At 45.1% G+C, this 26,988-nt stretch overlaps 1 protein-coding gene across 8 annotated transcripts in view; it reads left to right on the top strand.

The window, feature by feature from the left end:
• Positions 1–26,988, top strand: part of SLC4A5 (solute carrier family 4 member 5) — a 116,046-nt gene that overhangs the window by 82,600 nt on the left and 6,458 nt on the right. For all 8 annotated transcript variants that reach the window (XM_053200788.1, XM_053200786.1, XM_053200790.1 and 5 more), the window contains 11 exons: positions 923–1,056; positions 1,742–2,013; positions 5,760–5,818; positions 7,111–7,311; positions 11,979–12,092; positions 13,503–13,664; positions 14,420–14,598; positions 15,864–15,936; positions 20,036–20,104; positions 20,723–20,896; positions 26,440–26,595. In XM_053200788.1, the coding sequence (XP_053056763.1) occupies positions 923–1,056; positions 1,742–2,013; positions 5,760–5,818; positions 7,111–7,311; positions 11,979–12,092; positions 13,503–13,664; positions 14,420–14,598; positions 15,864–15,936; positions 20,036–20,104; positions 20,723–20,896; positions 26,440–26,595 (1,593 nt within the window). The remainder of the gene's footprint in view (positions 1–922; positions 1,057–1,741; positions 2,014–5,759; positions 5,819–7,110; positions 7,312–11,978; positions 12,093–13,502; positions 13,665–14,419; positions 14,599–15,863; positions 15,937–20,035; positions 20,105–20,722; positions 20,897–26,439; positions 26,596–26,988) is intronic.

Raw genomic sequence — 26,988 nt, 5'->3', positions numbered from 1 at the left:
GAATGATTTTGACCCCCAAGAGACATTGAACAATATCTAGAGACAGTTTGGATTGTTATAACTGGGAGGGGGTGGTGCTACTGGCATCTTGTGGGTAGAAGCCAGGCATGCTGCTAACTAAACATCTTAAAATGCACAGGACATCCCCCTACAACAAAGAATTATCTAGCCCCAAATGTCAATAATACTAAGGTTGAGAAAGTGCTGTATGGAAATTGCCTGATTACTTGTTTGTATTTCCCAGTAGACTGAAGATGCATTATCTTGTTCACTGATGGGCCCCCAATACCTAACAAAATGGCTGGTACAGAGCAGGCACTTAAAGGATTTTTTTCTTTTTTTCTTTTCTTTATTTTTTTAAATATGAAATTGATTGTCAAATTGGTTTCCATACAACACCCAGTGCTCATCCCAACAAGTGCCCTCCTCAATGTCCATCACCCACTTTCCCCTCCCTCCCACCCCCCCATCAACCCTCAGTTTATTCTCCATTTTTAAGAGTCTCTTATGGTTTGGCTCCCTCCCTCTCTAACTTATTTAAAGGATTTTGAGCAAATGAGTGGTCTGACCTCTGAAAGCACGTAACAGATGTTTGAATGAATAAATGACTGGATGGATGAATGGACTGTCCTCTGGGAGTAGACTGGGCATGAGGACAATCACATGCACATCCACTGGCAGCCCTGTTTTCTAAGCTGTAGGGTGCCAAAAGGAAGTCATGTGGGACCTTTATCCAAATGGAAATTGAGACTAACAGTGGTGATGCAGGGGTTGTAGAATAGGAGATAAGAAGCAGAATTTTTGTAGGAGAGGGCCTGGAATACAGATGAGCACTGTAGCCTGGGCCCTTGGCTGGGTTCTAACCTATGCTAAGAGGCCCCTTCTCCAGCTTCCGCTGAGACTCATATTCCTCATCCCCCAGGGAGTGATGGAGAGCTTCCTAGGCACTGCCATGGCTGGCTCCTTGTTCTGCCTCTTCTCGGGACAGCCCCTCATCATCCTCAGCAGCACAGGGCCCATCCTCATCTTTGAGAAGCTCCTCTTCGACTTCAGCAAGTAGGTGCCCTTGGTAGTTCCCAGTGCCTGCTCTCACACTTAGGGCAGTACACTAAGGCCAGGAAGAATAGGCCCAAAAGGGAGGCAGGGGGAGGAGGTACCGAAACTGTCTTTACCTATGGGAAGGACTGCCAGGAGGTCCTTCCTGACTCTCTCCAGCTACCTGCTTCTAAGCCATCTTAGTGCTTTTTAGCATAGCTGATAGGGAGACATGGAGGCAAGACAAGAGGAAACAATTCCCACCACTGTGCTTGTAAGCAACTGTGATGGGAAGTCAGTGCAGTCTTGAGCTGGAGGTCCGAAGGCCACATCCTGACCCAGGCAACTCCTGTGATCACCCTGGGCTCAGTTGTCTCATCTACAACATAAGTCTATTTTAAGGCCTCCCCCAGCTCTGTCACTCTGATATTCCCTGTTTTTCATTTACCCTGGGTGTTTGTTATCAAAGTTGTGAGAACTGAGATGTCTTAGCCTCTTCCTGCCACCCCTGTGAAATTCTTTCCCAGAATTTACAAAGAGGAGACAACCCAACCCAGGAATTGTCCCTGTCCCTAGTGTTCTCACAGCTCCTAGGAGGGCATCTGTGGCACAGAAGGGACAGGTGATCCACTCAGGGTGAGTCTGGAGAACCAAGCACAGTGAAGAGCCCTGGGCTGGAGGTCCCTCCCTTCCCTCTGTCTTCCAGAGGCAATGGCCTGGACTACATGGAGTTCCGCCTCTGGATTGGCCTACACTCAGCCATCCAGTGCCTTATCCTGGTGGCCACAGATGCCAGCTTTATCATCAAGTATATCACCCGCTTCACCGAAGAGGGATTCTCCACCCTCATCAGCTTCATCTTCATCTATGATGCCATCAAGAAGATGATCGGTGCCTTCAAGTACTATCCCATCAACATGGACTTTAAGCCTGACTCCATCACCACCTACAAATGCGAGTGTGTCGCCCCTGACACAGGTGACCGGTAACCCCAGACATGCCCTGCGCCTCCACCTACTCACTCTCCCCCCACCACAACTCTCTACTCAAATGTAGGAGATATCACCCTGAGAAGTATCAGTCCCCTTGGGTGGTCACAAGATACCTGGACACTCTCTGGATGTCCGTCTACCAAGGGTGTTAAAAGAATCCCTTCACTGGGTGGGAGGTTGACTCAACCAACTGGTCAACCTGATAATACTCAGTGCCATTCCCATGGAGTTCCTTACTGACCATAAAAGTGTCATCTGTAAAGTTAGCGCTTCTTATAGGCTGAAACACTGGCCTCCTTCACAGTCATAATCATGCCCCTAAGAGCCTCTAGTGGAATGTGCCCAGAGTGCCCAGGATGCTACAGAGCAGGGAAGGACACTCATGGATCTATACCTAGATCTATATCTGTATATCTAGAGAGAGAGAGAGAGAAAGAGAGAGAGAGATCAAGATCGAGATCCATCCATATATCTCTGACACTACCAAGCTGGACTCATAGAGAGCAAACTGAGGTCCAAAGACCACCCAATTCACACTGAACCTCAGTTTCCCTGGCTGTAATAGAAGGATATCACTGCTGTCCCTGCCAGTCTCATAGAACTCTTGTGAGGCTTTCAAATCTATACCCAGATTGGATTGGAGTTTGACATAAGTAGATTTTGTGTGTTCAGCACTGTAACACAACTTATTGATTAAAAGATGATCATAAGTCAATCAAAAATATTATACAATCATTGTGCACCCTGTTTTAGGCTAGGCCTCATGGAGATGAAGATGTCCTGACCTCAGGGAGTACAGTTTTGTACTCTCTCCCTCTGTCACTGCACTGGTTTTGTAAAGCAGTCTAGACTTAATTTTTGTCTATCATTAATTTTGGGTTATTTCATGAAAATCCATCAAGAGGTGAAGCTATCCTTTGTCCTGAGCCAGAGTACGTTGCTTGCTGGGGGAGCAAGGAGATCCTACCTACACGCCCTTCTCACTCGTGTCCTAGAGTGAATCTCACCTCCGTGGCCAAGGCCCCATCAGGGCACTCCCATTTGCTGCTTGTGCCCACTGAACTGTGGCTTTATTGCACTGACTGAACACAAATGTTCCCACAAATGTGCCTTTTGGAAGTACGTGGCCTTGATATCTTTTAGAAACTGTCCAAATTCTGGGGTCATATGTGGGTGGCACTTCAGCCATTCAGAGAATCCTCTATCTGCAGGAGAAACCAAACATGGACATGCCCTAAGAACAGGTGATGTAGGAGCAAATAATGTTGGATTTGAGGGCCATAATAAAATCCACTTGCCTCCAAATAGTGTCCCCTCTGGCCTTGCCCAGGTGCCTGACATTGCCTCATTCTTTTGAGTCACTGTATTGCCGTGGTTCTCAAACTGTGGTCCCCAGAAGCAGCAGCTTCCAGGAAATTAGAAATACAAATTCTTGGGCCTCACCCCACACATGCTAAATCACAAACTCTGGGGTAGGGCCAGCTGTATATTAACAAGCCCTCCAGGTGATTCTGATGCATGCTTAAGTGTGAGAACCATTGCTCTATTGAACTATTAATTAGTAATACGGGACCATTATTAGCCACTAACTCTAGTAAGATTAGATTTTCAGTTTCTCCACCAAGAGTAAAGGAACTGGAATCGGGACAAGTTACTTTTGATTATAATGTGAAAAGGAAAGTCCTAGACATTAGGAGATGGGGTGGGGGGAACTAACTGAGGAAGGTTTCTTTCCCAGTCCATGGGCCAATTGCTTACAAAATGTTCCATATTCCTAGCTTTACTGGAAAGCCCAGTCTGGCTATGGCACCCTATCAGTGTCCATCTCTCTTCATCCTAAGAGCTTGTTGTAGGGGGGTGCTCTCTTTTTAAATTTAATCTTGTTTCCATTGTAACTGATTTGTATTCTATTTATGGATGCTGCACACACTGATTTGGCTGCTTTCAATCCCAAGTGAGTACTACTTTGTAAACACTAGAATTTAAAAATATTTGATACTTGGACCCTTTCTGGAATTTTCCATGTTATATTTCATCCTTCTTCATCTCAAAGTGGCTTTCAGATAAACCCTACCCAATATAAAAGAATGGCTAAGCCTAAGCTGAAGACATCAAAGGAATATCTGGTCTGACAAGCTTGGGCAATGGAAAGGTGCCCAAACTTTCCAGTCTCTAGTATTAGCTGGGAATCCTCTAGCATTTGTGTGGGTAGGCCTAAGTTAGCTTTCCTGCCCACTTTCTATGCTTTGTTGGTAACTGCATCACGTTCTCTTGGTCAGTGGTATGAGGTAAGGCAGCAGATGTCCTGATTTCTGTAAGTGAAACATTCTTCAGAATAATAACAAACCTCTGGTTTGGAGAACTTTTAGGAATATTCTGCCCTAGGTCAAGACTGAATTCCTTGGCCACTTCCATCCCCAACTGCCCTAGAAGTGTGCTACACAGATGGGTCCTGTGATCACATCCACCCCACAACAGTTTGCTGGAGGTTGAAGGAAGCTTCAAGAATAGCCTCTACTTCACTCTGGGTCCCCAATCAACCATGGATAGCCAGCAGGAGCCAAATGGGACTTGCAGTGTATTTCAGATTTATTGCCAGAAAACTGGCTAGCAGACCTCCTCCCTCCCTCCCCAAACCTGCTGCATAGGAACTACTTAATCACCTTCCACCTGGAGAAGAAAGGCAAGAAGGACCTAGCCCTTCTCTACCCATGCTGAGCAGGAGCAAGAGAGAAGGCAAACAGCAGCCTCCAAGGCCTGTCTTTTTAATGAATGGCTACATCCCACAGGAAGGGAATTACAGTTCTTCTCAATTCTTCTTGTGGCCTGTGATGGGAAGCTTTGTATGCTCCACTTACAATTAGGGATACTGAGGTGGGGAAAGGGAGTACCCAAACAAAGGATGTGGTAAATAGCTAACAGCAGCACCTCTGGGCTCTGATTCTCCTTCAGATCCTGGACTTGGATTTAATTTTTCTCACCTTGCATTCAAGGGGCAGATTAGAAAATTTAATATCAAAGCCAATGTGTTTCTTACAGTTGACCTAAAAACACATTTGGACAGGTAGAGAAGAGAAGCAGGGGAGGGGGGAGGGTAGGTACAGGCAAGGATATTTGCTGTGTGGGGCTTGAAGGTGTACAGGCTCTGGACCAGCCTGTCTGGGATGGATCATGACTTCTCCAAGTAGTAACTGTGTGACCTTGGGCAATGGGCAGGTTACTTAATCTCCCTGGGCCTCAGTTCATCTTTAAAAAGTGGGGAGACTACTTGGGGATTTAGGAACTTAGCAAGATGATGTGTGTAAGGTTTGGCATAGTGCATGGCATAGAGTAAGTCCTTTGAAAATGTCTAAGAGCACAGACGTGGAGCCAGTTGCTGGTAGAGATTCACAAGGCACATTATTCACTAGTTTGTGTCGGCACTTTGTCTTGGCAGCAGATTCCTCGCTTTGGTTTTTAAAGCCAGCCCTTCACGGTGAGATAGGAGCTGTCCTAGCCTGGCCCAGTGGGTCTGTCAGAGCTGTGACCCGGACTCCTCCACCATCCCTGTCCTCACTGGGCAAAGTGAGGAGAGTGGAGAGGGGCTGGGTGCAATGAGCTGCCCTCATGAGGGAGGCCGCTCCCGGGCTCTAAGAAATGGCATGAGATGGGAAAGGTGGGGGCCGGGTGGGGGCTGCAGCCTCCCAGCCCAGCATCTGCTGACGCGTTCCCATGTCCTGTGCTCATCCACAGCGAATACAACCGTGTTCAATGCTTCAGCCCTGCTGACGCCAAACACCAACACCTCTCTGGTAAGTCTTCTCCACTTATTCAGATATTTGAGGGCTTTTGTTTGTGGGGAAAGAGAGAGAAGTTGGGAAAACAGAGAACATTTTATGGCAACCCAGACTTGCAGGGGTCAGTCCCAGCTGTGCATCGGGATCACCTGCAGAACAGTGGAAATGCACATTTTTATCTTAAGTACATACTGCCAACCCCTGCCCCCCTTTAAAACATATCTCATTCTACTAAATCAATGTGCAGAAATATCACACAAGCACATGCACACACATACGAAGGGGAGGTAGGGGTGAGGAACGGTAAACAGGGCCACAAAAGTGGTACAGTCAGTTTCCTAGCCATCTTTCTATATTCTTCCTTGCCTTTCTACCTAGCACCTCCAACTCCAGCCAACAATGCCACCGCCCCCCCCCCCAGCCCCAGAAAGGTTATTAATCCCCCCTCGCTGAATCTGATCTGTTTCATGTGCTCACGAGTCCCGATCAGGTCTGGTCTGCCTCTCTCAGTAATGAAGAGTAGTGGCCCTCAGGAGAGGTATCCAGCCTAAGCGGCTCCAATGGTGGGAAGTCCAAAACCAGGAGAAGGGCAGCCCCTGGCGGGCTTTGGGGGAGATCTTTGGACTTTTTGGATCCCTTGAGGTTGCTCCTTTAGTTACCCCTGCATAAGCAGCTGACTGCTCAGTTGGCAAAATAACCTAAGATTTTTCAAATTCTGGTTTTGAGGGAGGAAGGCTGGAATCAGCCAGTGTCTATGCCTGGATACTTACTATGTGCAAGGAGCTGTGTGCACTCTGAGAGCTAAAAGGACATAGACAGACGTGGTCCCTGCCCTCAAACTTGCTTGTAATATGCGTGTGTAGACAAACATGAAGGGTAATGAAACAGCAAAAGCAGAGCACGCCATGTGTCAAATATAGGCCAAATGTGCCCTTCTAGCCATGGAGACAGGAGCTACCCTGCAAGCTGGAGAGGAAAGCCTCAGAGAGAAAGTAGAATGTGATCTGGTCTTGAAGGCTGGGAAAGTTGGTTTCATAGAGAGAAACACATTCCAGGTCCAGGGACCAACACAGACAGAAGGGGGAACAAAGGAAACACAAAACCTGTTCTGAGGACAGAGTGGACCAGCCTGGCTGAGACCAGTGGCATTGAACAGGGAAAGTAGGAGAGTTGAGCTAGGAGAGAGACCAGTGGGGCAGTAGAGGCATGGGAGGGGTGTGTGGGCTGCCTGGGGACTACAGGGGGGAGGATACAGCTGAACCCCCAGGAAGACCCTGACCCTTTCTCTCCTGTGCTTCATCGCCAAGTACAACCCCCTTAACCTCACAGCGCTGGACTGGTCCCTGCTGAGCAAGAAGGAGTGTCTGAACTACGGTGGGCAGCTGCTGGGGAATTCCTGCCAGTTCATCCCAGACCTGGCACTCATGTCCTTCATCCTTTTCTTTGGGACGTACTCCATGACCCTGACCCTGAAGAAGTTCAAATTCAGCCGCTATTTCCCTACCAAGGTAAGCTCACCTTGCAGTTAGGAGGGGACCTACAGTTAGGCAATTTACAAGGAAGCCTCACTGGGTCTCCTTGTGAGGGTTGTGGCCCACTGACAGGATGGACATCACATCAGCACTGGCTCACCAGGGTTTTTCAAGTTAAGAGCATGGATTTAGAGTCAGAGAGAACTGAGTTCTCTTATTGTCAAGTCTCCTTGGCAACACTTGGTATTGTTAGAGTTTTATCTTTAGTCTTTCTATGTAGTAGTATCTCATTGTGTTTTTAAAATGTTCGTTTTCCCAATGACTAATGAAGTTGAAAATCTTATGTGTTTGCTGGCTATATAGCCATTTGACTTTCTTCTTCGAAGTGCCTATTTAAATCTCTTGCACATTTTCTATTGGGTGGTCTGTCTTTTTCTTTCTGATTTGAAATTCCTTATACAGAAAAAGGATAGAAACCTTTTTGTGATCATAAGGTTGCAGATATCTTCTATGTTACTGGCCTTTTTACTTTCTTAGTGGTATCTTTTGGTTAATAGAAATTCTTAGTTTTATTATAATCAAATATACCAAAATATTCCTCAAGGAGACTATTGGACAGAAGATATTCTGTTATCTTCCAAAAGCTTCATTGTTTTTCCTTTCACATTATATTCACAATCTACCAGAATTACTTTTGACATATAGTGTGAGATAGTGTTTCTACACACACACACACACACACACACACACACACACAGCAATTTGTTTTTGAAGACCATCCTTTCTCATTGCTCTGCAGTACCTCCTTTGCCATATGTCAAATGTTCACATGTGATGGGGTCTGTTTCTGGGTTCTTTATTCTGTTTGACTGGTTTATTTGTATGCCAATATCACAGTCTTCATTTATGTGACTTATACTAAGCCTGTATGCCTTACAGACCAAACTTTCTTTCTTTGTCCTTCTTTTCCAAAAAGCATTGTAAATTTTACTAAAATAAAAACTTGTTGGAATTTTGATAGGATTATATTGACTCTACATGTCAGGGGTTGCCTGGGTGGCTCAGTCAGTTAAGCTTCCAACTCTTGATTTTGACTCAGGTCATGATCTCAAGGTTTGTGGGATTGAGCCCCATGTCTGGCTCTGCACTGACAGCATGGAGCCTGTTTGGGATTCTCTCTCTCCCTCTCTCTCTGTCTCCCATATGTTCTCTCTCTCTCTCTCTCTCTCTCTCTCAAACTAAGTAAATATTTTTTAAAAAATGTCAATTTGGGGAGGACTGACACCTTTTAAATTTTGAGTCTCTGACCATGAATATTATATACTTCACCATTTGTTTAGTTCTTTGTTCTCTCCATAATTTTTTTAGGTTTTGGCATTAAGCTCTTGCACATTTTTTAAGAAGTTTATTTATTTATTTTGAGAGTGAGAGTGTAAGTGGGAGGGGGCAGAGAGAGAGGGAGAGAGAATCGCAAGCTGTCCCTGCAGAGCCTGACTCAGGACTCGAACCCACGAACCATGTGATCATGACCCGAGCCAAAACCAAGAGGTGGACGTATAACCAACTGAGCCACCTAGATGCCCCACACTCTTGCACATTTTTTATTAGATTTATTCCTGAGTATTTGACTTTTTATGCCATTGAGATGCTAAGTACTAGTTTTAATTGCATTTTCTATGGCCAGAATAAAACATAAATTAATCAAAACAGCATTTGCATATGTGAGCAATAACTGTGCCATGGGGAGGGGCACCCAGAAGAATTTTAGCAACACTCTTCCACCATAAATCCCATGAGCACTCTCCTAAAGCCATCTTAAATAAATATTACGGCTACTGCTACAACTACTATAACTAATGATGATGATAATGATGATGATGATAAAATTGATATGAATGATTGAATTTTTCTCAATATTTCATAAGGACTAAATAAAAGGCTCTTTAGAGAGCTTTGCAATATACAAGCTGAGTAAACAATAGAGTGCTCGCAACCCAAATGCATCCTCAAGACAAATTCCCCCCCTTCCACTTCCAACTAGATCGTATCCAAGTCACCTCTTACATAAAAGTTCTAGAGCCATGATTGCATCTGAGAATGTTGATTTCCTGAAGAATGAAATATAATTCATATAATAGGAAATTTTTTTACCCAAACTTTTTCTCCCTCAAATTTCTTACGTATTACTCTGTTGCCTCCTGGGATTTAGTACTGCAGAGAAGGATGAGATTATACCATTGCATATCCATCAGATTGATAAAAATATGAAGGTCTTGAGGGATAACAAATGTTGGAGGTGAAAAGCGGGTGAGAGTGTAAACAGGAACAAGCAATTCAGAGAGCCAGTGGCACTCTCTGATGGAACTGAAGATGAATATGATTTTCCAGTGGGCATTTTCACTCTCAGGAACACACCCCAGAGAAATTGTCACATGTGTGCAAGAATGCTCTTAGAAGCATTGATTTTTAAGAGGAAAACAATGAAAATAATCCAGATTGATCTATCAACAGGAGAATGAAGACAGAAATGGGCAACAGTCATAGGAACATAAAGCAGCAATGCATACACATAGACTACAACCACATGTATCCATAAGGAAAAATAGCTCCAACACAAGGTTGAGCAAAGAAAGCAAACTGCAGAATATTACAAATAATATGAAACGATTTATGTAAAATTTTTAAACGTGCTGGGGGCTCCTCCTGACCGGCTCAGTAGGTAGAGCATGTGACTCTTGATCTTGTGGTGATGAGTTCAAGCCCCACATTGGGCATAGAGCTTACTTAAAAAAATTTTTTTTTAATAAATAAAATGTGCTAAACAATGTCATATTTTGTTTAGGGCTGCATACATATTTAGTAAAAGTATAAAGACATTCATGGAAATAATTAAATCCAAATTCAGAGCAGTGGATCTGTCTAGAGAGCAGGGACAGGGATGCCACTGGATGACAGAGAGGCATCGACTGAATGGCTATATTTTCATTTTTAAGGTAGAGTTCACAGCTGTTTATTATATATACCTTTATACTAGGTTAGACCTAGTTTATGGCCTGCATTGGACTGCTTTACCCTATTAAAAAATGGCAAATTCATATGGTTTAACTTAATAACTTTTTGATCTGGATGTTGGGAGTATTGCAGAAAGAGAGTTGTAAATGTGCATACTGCTTGGTTCTGCCACGACCAATATTTTATCTGCTTGTAGTAATATTAAGCTGTTATTGATTTTCAACTTTTAGAATCAATTCACAGATAAAACACAAAAAAACATATGTTTATGGAAGACAGTATGATTGTTCTCAGCCTTGACAATGTGAAGACCAACATGGAGGAGTCACAGATGGAAGAGGATGGTGGGGTGGGGGCAGCTAGCCTCACATGATGGAGCATGAGAGGGACTGGTAAAGTCAGCGGAAAGAGAGGTTTAATTTTATAACTTGGAAGTACAAAGGAAACCCATAGAAAGAGGTTAAAAATAACTTGCAAAGCTTGGGAATGAGGAAAGGGCAGGAAGGATGGTTGCAAGTAAGCTAAATCTTTATCAATAGATGATGCTTTAAATTAGTAAATCAAAATATAAAAATATAGCATATTAAGTTTTTTAAATGTTTTTATTTTTTATTTTTTTTTAAGAGAGAGATACACAGAGTATGAGTGGGGGAGGGGCAGAGAGAGAAGGAGACACAGAATCCTAAGCAGGCTCCAGGCTCTGAGCTGTCAGCCCAGAGCCCGAAGTGGGGCTTGAACTCATGAACAGTGAGATCATAACCTGAGCCAAAGTCGGACGCTTAACAGACTGAGCCACCCAGGCACCCCAAAAGTATAGCATATTAGATAATGACATGGAGGAAATCACCAGAACAACTAAAATCAAGCAGACATATGGATATATCTGAAATGAGGACAGGTGCGTAGGGGACTTTGCTTTCTACACTCTGTGGGTTTTTAATTAATTGTATATGTTATTTTACTAACAATTTTAAAGAAGAGTAGGGGGTATAGGGAATGCATTCAATGTGTCATCCATCGCCTGCCCCTGCCCTTCCTAACTTCTTTCCCTATTGTTCTCTGGAAACTGCTATCTCTGAAGAGATACAGACAAGGTGGCAGTGTAGACATTGGTCAGGGGGCAGAGGGGTGAGGTCAGGAACCTGGTCTAGGATGGGCATCCTGAGACGGAGCAAGAGGGTAAGGACTTCTCATGGATAGAAGGTCTGAGAGCAGACAGGGGTCCCCAGCAGAACCGAGGAGCTCCCTCCCAGCCCAGGTGGCAGTACAGCAATGTGCCACACATTCTCAGGAGCTAGGATTTCCGTTAGAGTTTAGTCTTGCCCTCACCACCCCTTATGAGTTCAGACTGTCATACCAGGAAATATCTTCAGCGATGGCTACCATGCCATGTGGATATAACACTTCCCACTTTCACTAATGTATGCAAAGCCCTCTGAATGTGTCAGCGCTCACTTATGTCTATGTGGTAGGTGCTGTCATTATCTGCATTTTGCAGATGAGGAAACTGAGAATCCAAGAGACGATATGCTTCCCCAAGGTCACACAGCTGGCAAGGGCACAGCCAGGATTTGAACCTAGGTCTGCTGACTTCAGAGCCCAAGTTCTTAACCATTCTTGTGCTGCTGGAGGACTCAGTCCTTCAGGAAGCAGGAGGGTGCTTCATTCACTTGTCCATCTCCTTTCTGCAGGTTCGGGCTCTGGTAGCAGACTTTTCCATTATCTTCTCCATCCTGCTGTTCTGTGGAATTGATGCCTGTTTTGGTCTGGCAACCCCCAAGCTGCATGTGCCCAGCGTCATCAAGGTTTGCTCCTGGCCCCTGCTCCAGGCATTAACTTTGCCTGCCCACCAGCTGCAGTTATTTTCCCCTCTATGCTGATCAAACTTTCATATACTCTTAGCCAAGCGACTTGTGGGTTCTCTGTGTATGCTCCGCCCTTCCTCCCCACAGCCTCGGCGGTGGGGGGGGGATGGTGGGGGGGGTCCCTTGAGATGGTAGGCTGGGGACTTATTCACAGTGAAATGTTGCAGTGTAGCCACTGAAAGGAGAGGGTACTGAAACCCACCCACCAGCTTGGCAGAAGCCCCCCCTGATTTCCATTTAAGGGTCTACAATCCCATGGCTCAGGCAGTCTATAAGCAGGGCCACCTGGGGTCTATTGAAAATGATCCCTTAGAATTCCAATTCTCAAAGTGTGGTCTCCAGACTAATATCACATTATCACCTGGGAACTTACTAGAAATACATATTCTCAGCCCCACCCCAGACCTGTGGAATCAGAAGGTCTGGGAATGGGACCCAGAGTTCTGCACTTTAATAAGCCGTCCAGGGCTTTCTGGAACCTACCAGTTTGAGAATCACTGCTGCACAAAGTCCCAGTCAGTCCTGAGTTGGTATTTGCTCATGGCTAAACTCAAGCCCTGCTCCCTCACAAGGAGCACCATCCACCTGCACTGGGCTTGGAGGTTCTAGAACTGACCCTCCCTGCCTTTGAGGGCTTGACCTCCTCGGTATTACTTCAGGGCTCCTAAAGTAATTTAAACACAGAAAGTACCTCTTTCTCTTAGATAAAACAAAAGATAAATTTCAGCCCAGCACCTGAACAGATAATCCCTTGTTTCTTTTAAATATGAAATTTATTGTCAAATTGGTTTCCATACAATACCCAGTGCTCCTCCCAACAGGTACCCTCCTCAATGCCCATCACCCACCCTCTCCTCCCTCCCACTCCCCATCAACCCTCAGTTTATTCTCAGTTTTAATCCCTCATTCTTAATATGCAAGTCTGAATTAATGTTTGGTGTTTTACAGAGCATCCTATAATGCTCCCCAGACAGGTGACTCAGAGGAGAGGCAGAAGCGTCAGGCTCTGTATTCTTGCCTGTTGGGTCTCATTCTCGCTTCTTGTTATCTTGCAGTTAGTGACTGCAAGCTCTTTCCCGGCAGCCTCTGGCTCTGCACCTCCCCATTCCCAAACAATCTCAGGGCGCTGCCACCAGTGATCTTAGTTCAGCAGACACCATGTCCTTCCCAAGCCTATCTGCCTCCATGGTCTCTTTAAAGTCGCAGGTGCCTAACATCTTGAAAGGAAAAGATTGCACTCAAAAAGCACCCCAGGTCGGGGGTGGGAGGGCAGGGAGAGTGGGGCCCCAGACAGCAAGTGCACTGGGACAGAGGAGAGAGGAAAGTGCCCTTTCCATTTGTTCTGCTCAGCCTACGCGGCCTGACCGAGGTTGGTTCGTGGCCCCCTTTGGGAAGAACCCGTGGTGGGTGTACCTGGCGAGCATCCTGCCTGCCCTGCTGGTGACCATCCTGATCTTCATGGACCAGCAGATCACAGCCGTCATAGTCAACCGGAAGGAGAACAAGCTGAGGGTGAGGCGGGTGCTAGGAGCAGGAACACCACTTCTTTCTTCCCACAAAGTCAGAAGGAAAAAGAAGGAAGATGGTGCTTCTGTCAAAATTTGAGGCCATTTACGAAACAAGATATGAGGTCAGAAGACTGTGGAGCTCTGGTGCATGTGTAGGGAAATGTGACCTCCAGATGTAGGTAAGGCCACCAGAGCCAGGGTGACTTGATCCAAGGATCAGGACCAAGCCCAGGGTGGGCTACTGAGCACAGGCTCCTTGTTTCTCCCAAAGTAACCTTCTGGCTCCATGCTTCCTGACAGGAACTTGGGAGTCTGAGCAGATCCTAACAGGAAATTTTGACCTAGAACCATGAGGCAGAAGAGAATCCTAAGCCCTCCTGGCCTCTGCAACTCCCTCCCTGCCTCTGGGTTTGAGGAGATTTGGGCTACTCTCTCCCCCATCCCAAGACCTACCCCAGCCAAGGCCTGTTATTCAAGAACTACAGAGATATTATGGCCACTGGTAGGAAAACTTCTTCCCAAGGACCCAAGCCCAAGGCCTCTCCAAGCCTGAACACCCTTCTCCTCACCTTCCTGTGTCCCTTCCCTGGCTCAGCAAACCCTGGGGTTGGGGAGGCCTGAACACTACAGGGTAGCAGCACCCTAAGAGTACCTATTGAATGCTGAGGGGAGCCTTTGAACCATGTTCCACAAAATGGCTGCTTTGGGGAGATTTCTATCTCCCTCACCCCATACCAACCCTCCCCCTGCCCCATGCAGAAGGCTGCTGGCTACCATCTGGACCTGTTTTGGGTGGGCATCCTCATGGCCCTGTGCTCTTTCATGGGGCTCCCCTGGTATGTGGCAGCCACGGTCATCTCCATCGCCCACATCGACAGCCTCAAGATGGAGACGGAGACCAGTGCCCCTGGGGAGCAGCCCCAGTTTCTGGGGGTCAGGTAGGTGGGGAGCAGTGACGGGACCGCCTGAGCAGGGGTATTGATTTTGGGAGAAGGGAAGCAGATGTTGCTTTTTTTTGTTTGTTTTCACCATCGAGGTATCTGGGCTAAAAGGGCCCTGCTCGGACAACCCAGGAACTGCAAGGATGGGAGTAATATTCCTGAGGGAGAGAGGAAGGAGACAAAAATTCAGTTCTAAGTAGTGTTTTTTTGGTAATGGATTGCAAGCAGTATCCCACCACAGTCTGTATGCACACTGACCACTCACCTGCATAGGCTACTCAATGTCTCCACATTCCCCTCTGACCTGTCCTTTTGTCTCCTCTTCTTCAAGACCCCCACTACCACTGTCTCCCAACCCCTCTTGTGGGTACAGGTCCTACCCAATTCCCATTCATCCAGAGAGTCTTCCCAGGACCACTGCCACTCCCTAGACTGTGGCCCATGGCCTATCACTTCCATTCCCTCAATCCTCCTTCTCTCAAGTCCATGTGAATCCCATACCTGTTACAGGCAGGCATGTGCCTCTTAGGGGCTCTGGGGTGAGCCCACACCAGACACTGGCTGTTCAAAAAGTTTCTCCTCACTACCGTAGGATACCTGGGCTACCCAGCTTCCCTGGGGTGAGCCTTCTCTGGTCAGGGCAGGGGCCCCTCCTGGACCCCTGAGCCCTAGAGGACTGGGCCTGAACAATCTGCCCCCCAGTCCTCAGTTCCCACTTGGGTTGTGCCTGGGCCTGGGCACTCAGGAAAACATACCTGCTCTGCCAGGCCCCCTTCCTCTGATTCCAGCAGCCAGCAGCCAGGCCCCCTTCCTCCGATTCCTCTTAGTCATGCCCTACAAATGTAACATCTTATTACAATCAAACGGCAGGGATAATAAGCAATGTATATCCCATTTCATTCTCACAGCAACTCCCAAGGCAGTTGTCATTATCTTTCTTTTGCTGAGGCTGAAGACATTTAGGGCCTTTCCTGATGCCACTTAACTACACATCCAAGTCAGTCTGGCTCAAGTACCTCCACTGTTAGTCACTGCACTGGACAACCTCCCAAATGCCCCTACAAACTGCCTTGGTCAGGGCTCCTCTCCTCCCATGTACCTGTCAGCTGGGCCCAGGCAGCAGGTTTATTCTCTGGAATGGGGAAACAAGACAGAGGCTAGGGCCTTGGACACAACCTTTAGGTGCACACGGAGGGCCAAAGGGCTAGGATGGTGATGGGGCATCTCCCAGTCCACCGTGACCGTGTGCCCTTCTCTTCCAGGGAACAAAGAGTGACCGGCACCATTGTCTTCATCCTGACGGGCATCTCTGTCTTCCTGGCTCCTATCCTGAAGGTAAGGCTCTATACCCTATCTCAGAGCCCTAGCCACCTGAGAAGGCACTGACTTGATGCCTGAGTTGGGGAGAGGGTCGCCACATGAACCCTAAAAAGGAAGGACCCAAAGAGATATTTCATCATCATCCTTGTTTTCTGGAATGTTGCATTGCTTATAATCGGCACCAGGCAAACCTCACTGATCTTTTCCACCTTTCTGGAGGGCATTCTTCCCTCAGAAAGTTTGGCCAAGTTCCATCCTTGCTTGGATCAGAGCTTCCCAAGCAGGTTATGTTTTCCACGTTGTGATTTATGGCTCACTAGATGCCTCTTTGCTCACCCATTTTCTGAAGTTTAAAACTTACAGAGGGAAGCCTTTTATAGATTATCTTGCGGCCTGTTCTCTGCTCCTCTTCTTACATCTCTTGGGAACATAACTGATTTTTCCCCACATAGTTGGAAGCTCCTTTTGCTCATGTCCCTCCAGACCAATTGGAAGAGATGAAATCAAATGGGAATATATTCAGAGCCTGGGTCCCCAGAACAGTCTCTTTCTGCTCAGATGTCTCTGTCTGTCCAATTCAGCAACTCACCTGTTGTATTCATTTGCTACCATAACACAATTCCACAGACTGGAAAGCATACACAACACTTGCTTACAGTTCTGGAGGCCACAAGTCCATGACCAGAGTGTCGCCAGGTTTGGTTTATTCTGAAGTCAAATATGGGGCAATGTTCATTATTACTCTGGCCATCATGGAAAAGTTTCCACGAGTCTACAGAGCTCCAAAAGCTCTGGTATCATCATTGTGTTCAATGACAAAATGATCTGAAAAGTCCTACCCAAGTTCTTTTATAGTAAGAGTGGAAAAAATACAATATCATTTTATTCACCACCAATTAATCTATTTGATACATTTTATAACAGAGAAGACCTATCTAGATTTTTCTTGATCATAAGATTTAGGATTTCTCATTTGATTGTATTAAGGTACATACCTTTTTGTTTTGTTTTATTTTATTTATAGTTTTGTACTTTTTTATGAACATAGGCTTTCAGAGGAAGCCAACAACTTTACACACACTTCTTCAGAGACTGATTCCACCCAAAACGGCTCCTGGGAATGAGAGCTGAAGAGTGTCTTTGAGACAGACCTTCCCCATCACAACCTGACAACTATCTTATTCAAGAGTCTTCCATCTTAACCAAGCAAAAGAAAATCATCTCTAACAACAGCAACAGAAAAAAGAGATAGGCTTTCAAAACAATTGGTTAAGTGATGAAAGCATTATCACTAGCTGACACCAGTACTAAATACTACATTAAATTTAGGTGAAAGAAGAGATATTCTGTATAACCAGTTCAAGAAAACTATGACTTAACCCAGATCTGAGGTCCTAGATTTAATCCCAGCATTTACTTCCAATAAGAAAAATTTTCCATAAAGCTTACTTAACTTTCTGCAACTCTATGTTTGCCCGTGCCTGTCAAATTAGGCATAGCTGAGTATCTATCAGCCTCGGAGAACTTATACTGGAGGGCTATCTACCCAAAACATACTTTAGTTGAGATCTTTAATTCTTGTTTATGTAGCCAAAAGAGGAGAGGTCTCCTGGGTGCTGCAAATTTTAAAGGATCCTAGTTATCAGTGTTTCTATTTTTATCAATGTTTCTAAGTTGGTTATTAACTCTACCTTTGTACCAGTTCATCCAGTAGAATTCTGCTCTAAAGGCTTCTCAAATTTTAATGTGTATAAAAATCACCTGGGAATCTTGTTAAAGAAAGATACTATTATAATACTGTATGTTAACCACACTGGAATTAAAATCGAAACTTAATTTTTAAAAAAGATACTGAGAAGGTGCCTGGGTGGCTCAGACGGTTGAACGCCTGACTTCGGCTCAGGTGACGATCTCGCAGTCCGTGAGTTCGAGCCCCGCGTCGGGCTCTGTGTTGCCTGCTCAGAGCCTGGAGCCTGTTTCACATTCTGTGTCTCCCTCTCTCTCTGACCCTCCCCCATTCATGCTCTGTCTCTCTCTGTCTCAAAAATAAATAGACATTAAAAAAATTTTTTTTAAATAAAAAAAAAAGATACTTATTCAGGAGGTCTGGGTGAGACCCAAAACTCTGCATTTTTAACAAGTTCACAGGTCATTCCAATAACATTGGTCCAAAGACTACACTTTGAGCACTAAGGAATGAAATCTCCCCCTTGGTGGATGTATACTAATTTTAGACAGTGATTTTTACTGCTAGAGGACTGGTGTTAATCTTCAGCCCTTTCAACACCAGTATGCAAATCTTTGGTTATCTTGCCACACAAGGGCTCTGGGGGATGAGGAGGCCATGTTATCTGACAGGCAGCATAAATGATTTACTCAGTCCATCCCAAACCCTGAAGGTTTGTCTTGTTTCAGGTTTTGCTTGCACCTTGCCACTACTGTTCAGTACTGTAGATTTCAGAAGTCTGCCTCAGGGGAGCCTAGACCATATCAGTAGCTCCCCCTCTGAGCTCCATGAGTTGTTCTCATGGTCTCAGCCTCAAATTATATGGGAGGGCTGTGATGTCTTACGTTTGTGATCATTGTTGACTCCTCCAATAGAGGGTAGAAAGTGGACCCTAGAGGCACCTTTTTTTTTTTTTTTTTTTTTGTCACTGTACTGTTTCATTAATACTTGAAAAGAACCTGTCTTTGGGCATCCAAGGAATATTTGTGCTAATATAGAATTTTAGATCACAGCCCATCACTGGCCAGAGTGTGATGTCATGGGCCTTTGGGATTTGCCAAGAAAGCTGTTTGAGCTTACAAGTGACAGGACAGGAGATAATTTACTAGGGTTGATAGGGGACTTTAGGACCAGGCACTGGTAACTGCAAATTATCTAAGAGTTAGCCCAGTTCTCCTGTTTGATGTGGTTTTCACACAGGGAAGTTTTAAGCCATCTAAATTTGTGTTATTACAGACAGTAGCTAAGTCTTTTATTTAAGATTTTATTTCTCTCTCAATTGCTCCCACACTTTGAAAATGATTAGGACAGTGTTGTTCATGGAAAGTTTTTTTTTTTTTTTACTTTGTTTCGTAATTAGGCAAAAATCTCATAAGCCATGTACAAATGGAATGATGCAATGGCCCAGGTTTCCCTTCTTTACTTTAAGATCAATGTCTTGAATTAAAGTTTATGCTTTATAGGTCCAAATCATAGTTTGTGTTTAAAAACTGAACCAAGTCTAATTTATTTTAGATATGCCCAATTTATTTTAAAAGAGCGGTTATTTATTCGGTTGGATTTATGGACATCCTAAATGGCATCTAAAAGTTGGGTACAGGACTTGTGTTCTGCCACATGTTCCAATATGACAACCCTGGAATCGAGGCAGAGTCTTGTTCCCAATGGTAAGCCCAAGGGGCAGATAAAGGGAAGGATGAAAGAAGCAGAAACACAGCTTAGACAGACAGTAGAGAAATACCTCAAAAGCTTCTAAAGAGTCATAATGATGTCTGTAGAACAGTGTGAATGATATGTATGATCCCATTTTTTAAAAAGCTAACAAACTACCTATGAGCATGACTGGAAGGAAAGATGCCACCAAACCATATACACATCTGTTCTGCTTCTTTTTAAAATCCAATTGTGTGTGGTATATGATTTTTGTTAATCAGCAGGTACTCTCTGCTAATGTAGGTCAGCTCACTAAAGGTTCCCAGAGCAATGCAGCTTTTCTGGGGTGGGAGGCAGTCTTCCGCTGGGGCTGGAAGTGGAAAGAAGCTGACAAGAATAAACAGGGGGGCTTTCTATGGAGCTTTCTCATGTTCCAGAAGGTGTGTCTTCAGCCAAAGCACATGGCTTCTGCAGGGACCAAAAGAGGGCAGCCAGGCTGGAAGAGCAGCTGCACAGAAAGAAGGGGGCAGGTCAGCCCTTCCCATGACACTGGCTCCAGATCAGTGCTCAGAGGCTCAGTTCCCCAGAACATCCCACTCCTCCATGGCGAGGGGCAAGCTGAGGGAGGCCAGGCTGCCTGTGACTTGGCAGGCACTGTCGTGCAGAAGAGGGCAGCCAACAGCCTGCCCCTGGCAGAAGCCGGGTCCAAAGCTCCGCATCCCTGTCTCATTTCAGTACATCCCCTTGCCCGTGCTGTATGGAGTCTTCCTCTACATGGGCGTGGCCTCCCTGAATGGCATCCAGGTAAGGTTCTCCCCACTCCAACCACCGCCAGGCTGATCGGATGGAAGTCAGCTGCCATGTTGCCCAAACCCCAAGTGCTTGCTTTCCCAGCGCGGTGGAAGAATAATGGTGATAAAGATACTGCCATTTACCGTGTGCCAAGTAAAATAACTATATCGGGCACTTTATAGGTCTTCTATAGTGAAATCTATATAAATAGGTGCTGTGTTACCTATTTTACAGATGAGCAAATAGGCTCAGGATTCAAAACCCTGATGGGTCTGACTCCAATGAGCATTTCACTACATCTCTCTCTTCTCTAAGGCAACTCTGGCGGAAGAAAACATTTTGTTTTGTTCTTTATTTACCGTGATGCACCAGATGTCTTGGATAGTTTGTGTTGCAATTAGTTGCATTTTCCTTGAATGTGCATAGTTTTCATTTATGGCCCGCTCCTCGGGCAGGGCTCAGGCCCCCCTCCCAGACCTCCAGTCCCCTCCGGTGCGTCCTTAGTACCGACGAGGGTCTACCTTCTATGAGACCCTGCCGCAGCACCCTTTCCCCCAGTCCCAAGCTCCCAGCAAGGCCACCTCACTCAAGGTGTCCCCACCACCTGGCTGAGCCTTGCACTCTCAACAGTTCTGGGAACGCTGCAAGCTCTTCCTGATGCCAGCCAAGCACCAGCCAGACCACGCCTTTCTGCGGCACGTGCCCCTGCGCCGAATCCACCTCTTCACCCTGGTGCAAATACTCTGCCTGGCGGTGCTCTGGATCCTCAAGTCCACGATGGCCGCCATCATCTTCCCGGTCATGGTAAGGTGGGCGTGGGCTCCCCATCCTGCTCAGTGGATTGGCCCTGGGCAGGTGTCCGCGGGGAGGTCCACCGTCGCAGATGGTCTGACTCTCTCAGGGTCACAGAGGCAAGCACGGAACAAGATTCGCATCGTGAGTGCAGGCCAGACGGAGCAGCGTGGGGGGGGGGGGTGCCAAAGTTGGGGGAGGATGGTCCCCTGCGGGGGGCGGGCCCACAGGCCTCCACCCAGCTCAGTTTCAGGCACTCAGCAAAATGCAAAAGCCCACCAACCTACCGGCTCTGGGATAGAATGGAGAAGCTGGGCAAAGTCAACAAGGACACAAAGTCCCCACTGTCAAAATTCAAACCAAGTGCAGAGGAACACCTGTACTAAATAAATATAACTCTTTTAACTATTCAAAATAACAATTTGAAAAGATAAGTGGGTGGGGAGGAGAACTAGAGCCAAAGAGTAAGAATTTCACAGTCTAATGTCACGAACGTGAGGTTTGGTGAAGTTGTGGAAAGTGCAGGAGATTAACTATTCTTGAAATTTTATATAATCTTGAAATTATTCCAGAATTAAAAGCGAAAAGAACAGCCAATAACATGTTGCATCTGGCCCCAAGATAATCCCACCCAGGGGAAGTGGCCCCAGGCCCCTGCTGGGGATAGGGGCTGGGGGTGGGGCGGAGGCGGTTACTGCTGGAGCCTGTGGGTTAGTACTTAGGGAAAGCCCTGGGTGGGCCCCAAAGCCTGGCAGGGCCAGACTAGAGGCCAAAGTGAGGATGCAGAGGTGGGATTTGTAATGTGCTTGCCTGGGATTCTCAACCCTGGGTGACCACTAGAATCACTTGGGAGCTTTTTAAAATTGTGTGCCCAGACCTCACCCCAGTTCAATTAAATCAGTATCTTTTGGGGAAACCCAGGCATTGGTATTTGTAATATACCAGGTGAGCATAAATATGCAGTCAAGGAAAGGGAAATGGATCCTCCCCAATGGAGCCCTCATGGGGTTCAGTGTTAACAAGGAGAAATGAAATTATAGTCACAATTAGCATGTATGGAGTGCTGTTTCATTTAGTCCACATTAGACCTGAAGTACTATTACTAATCCTACTTTACAGGTGAGAAAGCTGAGGCTCAGAGAGCATGCGTAAGTTACCCAGCTCACACAACAAGGAGGACCAGAGCCAAGATTTCCCTACATTCCCTTCATTGATTTTTTTTTAATTTATTTACACGCAGTAAAATTCACTCTGTGGTTCTGAGTTTTGACAAATGCACAGAGTAGTGGTTCCGCAACCACAGCCATGATAGAAAATAGTTCCATCACCCCTAAAATGCCCTCATGCCGTTTCTTTTTTTTTTTTTAATATATGAAATTTATTGTCAAATTGGTTTCCATACAACACCCAGTGCTCATCCCAAAAGGTGCCCTCCTCAATACCCATCACCCACCCTCTCCTCCCTCCCACCCCCCATCAACCCTCAGTTTGTTCTCAGTTTTTAACAGTCTCTTATGCTTTGGCTCTCTCCCACTCTAACCTCTTTTTTTTTTTTTTCCTTCCCCTCCCCCATGGGTTCCTGTTAAGTTTCTCAGGATCCACATAAGAGTGAAACCATATGGTATCTGTCTTTCTCTGTATGGTTTATTTCACTTAGCATCACAGTCTCCAGTTCCATCCACGTTGCTACAAAAGGCCATATTTCATTTTTTCTCATTGCCACGTAGTATTCCATTGTGTATATAAACCACAATTTCTTTATCCATTCATCAGTTGATGGACATTTAGGCTCTTTCCATAATTTGGCTATTGTTGAGAGTGCTGCTATGAACATTGGGGTACAAGTGCCCCTATGCATCAGTACTCCTGTATCCCTTGGGTAAATTTCTAGCAGTGCTATTGCTGGGTCATAGGGTAGGTCTATTTTTAATTTTCTGAGGAACCTCCACACTGCTTTCCAGAGCGGCTGCACCAATTTGCATTCCCACCAACAGTGCAAGAGGGTTCCCGTTTCTCCACATCCTCTCCAGCATCTATAGTCTCCTGATTTGTTCATTTTGGCCACTCTGACTGGCGTGAGGTGATATCTGAGTGTGGTTTTGATTTGTATTTCCCTGATAAGGAGCGACGTTGAACATCTTTTCATGTGCCTGTTGGCCATCCGGATGTCTTCTTTAGAGAAGTGTCTATTCATGTTTTCTGCCCATTTCTTCACTGGGTTATTTGTTTTTCGGGTGTGGAGTTTGGTGAGCTCTTTATAGATTTTGGATACTAGCCCTTTGTCCGATATGTCATTTGCAAATATCTTTTCCCATTCTGTTGGTTGCCTTTCAGTTTTGTTGGTTGTTTCCTTTGCTGTGCAGAAGCTTTTTATCTTCATAAGGTCCCAGTAATTCACTTTTGCTTTTAATTCCCTTGCCTTTGGGGATGTGTCGAGTAAGAGATTGCTACGGCTGAGGTCAGCAGGTCTTTTCCTGCTTTCTCCTCTAAGGTTTTGATGGTTTCCTGTCTCACATTCAGGTCCTTTATCCATTTTGAGTTTATTTTTGTGAATGGTGTGAGAAAGCGGTCTAGTTTCAACCTTCTGCATGTTGCTGTCCAGTTCTCCCAGCACCATTTGTTAAAGAGACTGTCTTTTTTCCATTGGATGTTCTTTCCTGCTTTGTCAAAGATGAGTTGGCCATACGTTTGTGGGTCTAGTTCTGGGGTTTCTATTCTATTCCATTGGTCTATGTGTCTGTTTTTGTGCCAATACCATGCTGTCTTGATGATTACAGCTTTGTAGTAGAGGCTAAAGTCTGGGATTGTGATGCCTCCTGCTTTGGTCTTCTTCAAAATTACTTTGGCTATTCGGGGCCTTTTGTGGTTCCATATGAATTTTAGGATTCCTTGTTCTAGTTTCGAGAAGAATGCTGGTGCAATTTTGATTGGGATTGCATTGAATGTGTAGATAGCTTTGGGTAGTATTGACATTTTGACAATATTTATTCTTCCAATCCATGAGCAGGGAATGTCTTTCCATTTCTTTAAATCTTCTTCAATTACCTTCATAAGCTTTCTATAGTTTTCAGCATACAGATCTTTTACATCTTTGGTTAGATTTATTCCTAGGTATTTTATGCTTCTTGGTGCAATTGTGAATGGGATCAGTTTCTTTATTAGTCTTTCTGTTGCTTCATTGTTAGTGTATAAGAATGCAACTGATTTCTGTACATTGATTTTGTATCCTGCAACTTTGCTGAATTCATGTATCAGTTCTAGCAGACTTTTGGTGGAGTCTATTGGATTTTCCATGTATAATATCATGTCATCTGCAAAAAGCGAAAGCTTGACTTCATCTTTGCCAATTTTGATGCCTTTGATTTCCTTTTGTTGTCTGATTGCTGATGCTAGAACTTCCAGCACTATGTTAAACAGCAGTGAGAGTGGGCATCCCTGTCGTGTTCCTGATCTCAGGGAAAAAGCTCTCAGTTTTTCCCCGTTGAGGATGATGTTAGCTGTGGGCTTTTCATAAATGGCTTTTATAATCTTTAAGTATGTTCCTTCTATCCCGACTTTCTCAAGGGTTTTTATTAAGAAAGGGTGCTGGATTTTGTCAAAGGCCTTTTCTGAATCGATTGACAGGATCATATGGTTCTTCTCTTTTTTTTTGTTAATGTGATGTATCACATTGATTGATTTGCGAATGTTGATCCAGCCCTGCATCCCAGGAATGAATCCCACTTGATCATGGTGAATAATTCTTTTTATATGCCATTGAATTCGATTTGCTAGTATCTTATTGAGAATTTTTGCATCCATATTCATCAGGGATATTGGCCTGTAGTTCTCTTTTTTTACTGGGTCTCTATCTGGTTTAGGAATCAAAGTAATACTGGCTTCATAGAATGAGTCTGGAAGTTTTCCTTCCCTTTCTATTTCTTGGAATAGCTTGAGAAGGATAGGTATTATCTCTGCTTTAAACGTCTGGTAGAACTCCCCTGGGAAGCCATCTGGTCCTGGACTCTTATTTGTTGGGAGATTTTTGATAACCGATTCAATTTCTTCGCTGGTTATGGGTCTGTTCAAGCTTTCTCTTTCCTCCTGATTGAGTTTTGGAAGAGTGTGGGTGTTTAGGAATTTGTCCATTTCTTCCAGGTTGTCCAATTTGTTGGCATATAATTTTTCATAGTATTCCCTGATAATTGTTTGTATCTCTGAGGGATTGGTTGTAATAATTCCATTTTCATTCATGATTTTATCTATTTGGGTCATCTCCCTTTTCTTTTTGAGAAGCCTGGCTAGAGGTTTGTCAATTTTGTTTATTTTTTCAAAAATCCAACTCTTGGTTTCGTTGATCTGCTCTACAGTTTTTTTAGATTCTATATTGTTTATTTCTGCTCTGATCTTTATTATTTCTCTTCTTCTGCTGGGTTTAGGCTGCCTTTGCTGTTCTGCTTCTATTTCCTTTAGGTGTGCTGTTAGATTTTGTATTTGGGATTTTTCTTGTTTCTTGAGATAGGCCTGGATTGCAACGTATTTTCCTCTTAGGACTGCCTTCGCTGCGTCCCAAAGCGTTTGGATTGTTGTATTTTCATTTTCGTTTGTTTCCATATATTTTTTAATTTCTTCTCTAATTGCCTGGTTGACCCACTCATTCGTTAGTAGGGTGTTCTTTAACCTCCTCATGCCATTTCTATGCAGACAGTGCCTCTTCCCACCCCTGTCCCTAGCAACCACTATTTTGTTTTCAGAGCCAGGATTTTCAAAACCCAGGTCTGTCCATTTCCCTAGATCTACTTGCTCTCTAGAAAGGGTCAGTGAGGAGCCAGAGTTAAATTCAACTGAATGGTTTTCTCCCTGATCTCATTTAATGACAAGTTCTTGGTAGTGAAGGGGCAATATTTATAACTAGTTACTCTGAGCCCATTGAGTCTATTGAAAGGCCAGTATTTAATCTTCCCCAAAGTGCACATGTGTTTTCCCTTTAATTCATTTATCCCGAACAGAACCAAACTTTCTAGACTTTACTGTAAAAACTCCTGATATCCCAGTACACTTTATTCAGTATGCTTTATACTTTGTTAGCAGAGAGATTGGCAGCTCTCAGAAATAGGGACAGTGGGTCTCAAAATGTGATCTTTGATCCAGAAATATCCATATCTCCTGGGAACTTGTTAGAGATTCAGATCCTCAGGCCCACCCCAGACCTGCTGAATGACAACCTCTGGGGGTGGCACCCAGCAGTGTGTGTATTCACAAGTCCTCCAGGTGTTTCGATGGAAGCTCAAGTTTGAGGACCACTGGTTTAAAGAATAACTGTAGTTCTTTAGTCCTTGGTCCTCAGCTGCAACAGGCTCCCTCCCCTGGGTCACTGATAGGCTTTGTTAGTCAACTGAGGAAAGACCAGATGAGAGGAACCAAGCTGGGCAGAAGGTGAATGATGGTTTGTGGGAGCTCTGAGATGGCTCCAAAGGCACCAGAAAAAGTCCCTGAGTATAGCTGACTGAGAGAGAAAAAACAATATCTGACTTTGGGGCCTTGAGCCCATGTTTTTCTCTGAACTCTCACCACAGATCCTGGGCCTCATCATCGTTCGAAGGCTTCTGGACCTCATCTTCTCCCAGCATGATTTGGCCTGGATTGACAATATCCTCCCAGAGAAAGAGAAGAAGGAGACGGATAAGAAGAAGAAGAGAAGGAAAGGGGTCCCTGAGGACAGTGATGAGGAGGTGGGGAGGACGTGAGGCCAGGGTCAAGGGAAAAGATCAAGAAACCCTCCCTCCATTTCTGGCAGGGTCAAGGAGGAGGTAGCTTCTCAAGTGGTCAGCTGTGATCACCTGGGCCTAATCCAGGATGAGCTGAGGCTTCTCCTCATACTGGTGTGGGGTGCTGAGAGCTTGTTTGCTTATGTGAATATTCTCAGGGAGGGCCACAGTGAATGAACCACCCCCCCCCCAATCCAGGGAAAGGCTGGTTGCCACGCCCACTCTTTCCCATTTCTGTGAGTTTCTGGGGCCATTATCAATAGCAGTGCAGGTCCTTGATGGAACAGGGCAGAAGACTCAGCTCCATCATGGAGATTATGAGGACTGATCTCCAAAGAATAGAGCAGACCTCAGGGG

The sequence above is a fragment of the Acinonyx jubatus genome, chromosome A3 (genome assembly GCF_027475565.1).
Source record: "Acinonyx jubatus isolate Ajub_Pintada_27869175 chromosome A3, VMU_Ajub_asm_v1.0, whole genome shotgun sequence".
NCBI lineage: Eukaryota > Metazoa > Chordata > Mammalia > Carnivora > Felidae > Acinonyx > Acinonyx jubatus.
This window is presented reverse-complemented; position numbering and strand designations above follow the sequence as displayed.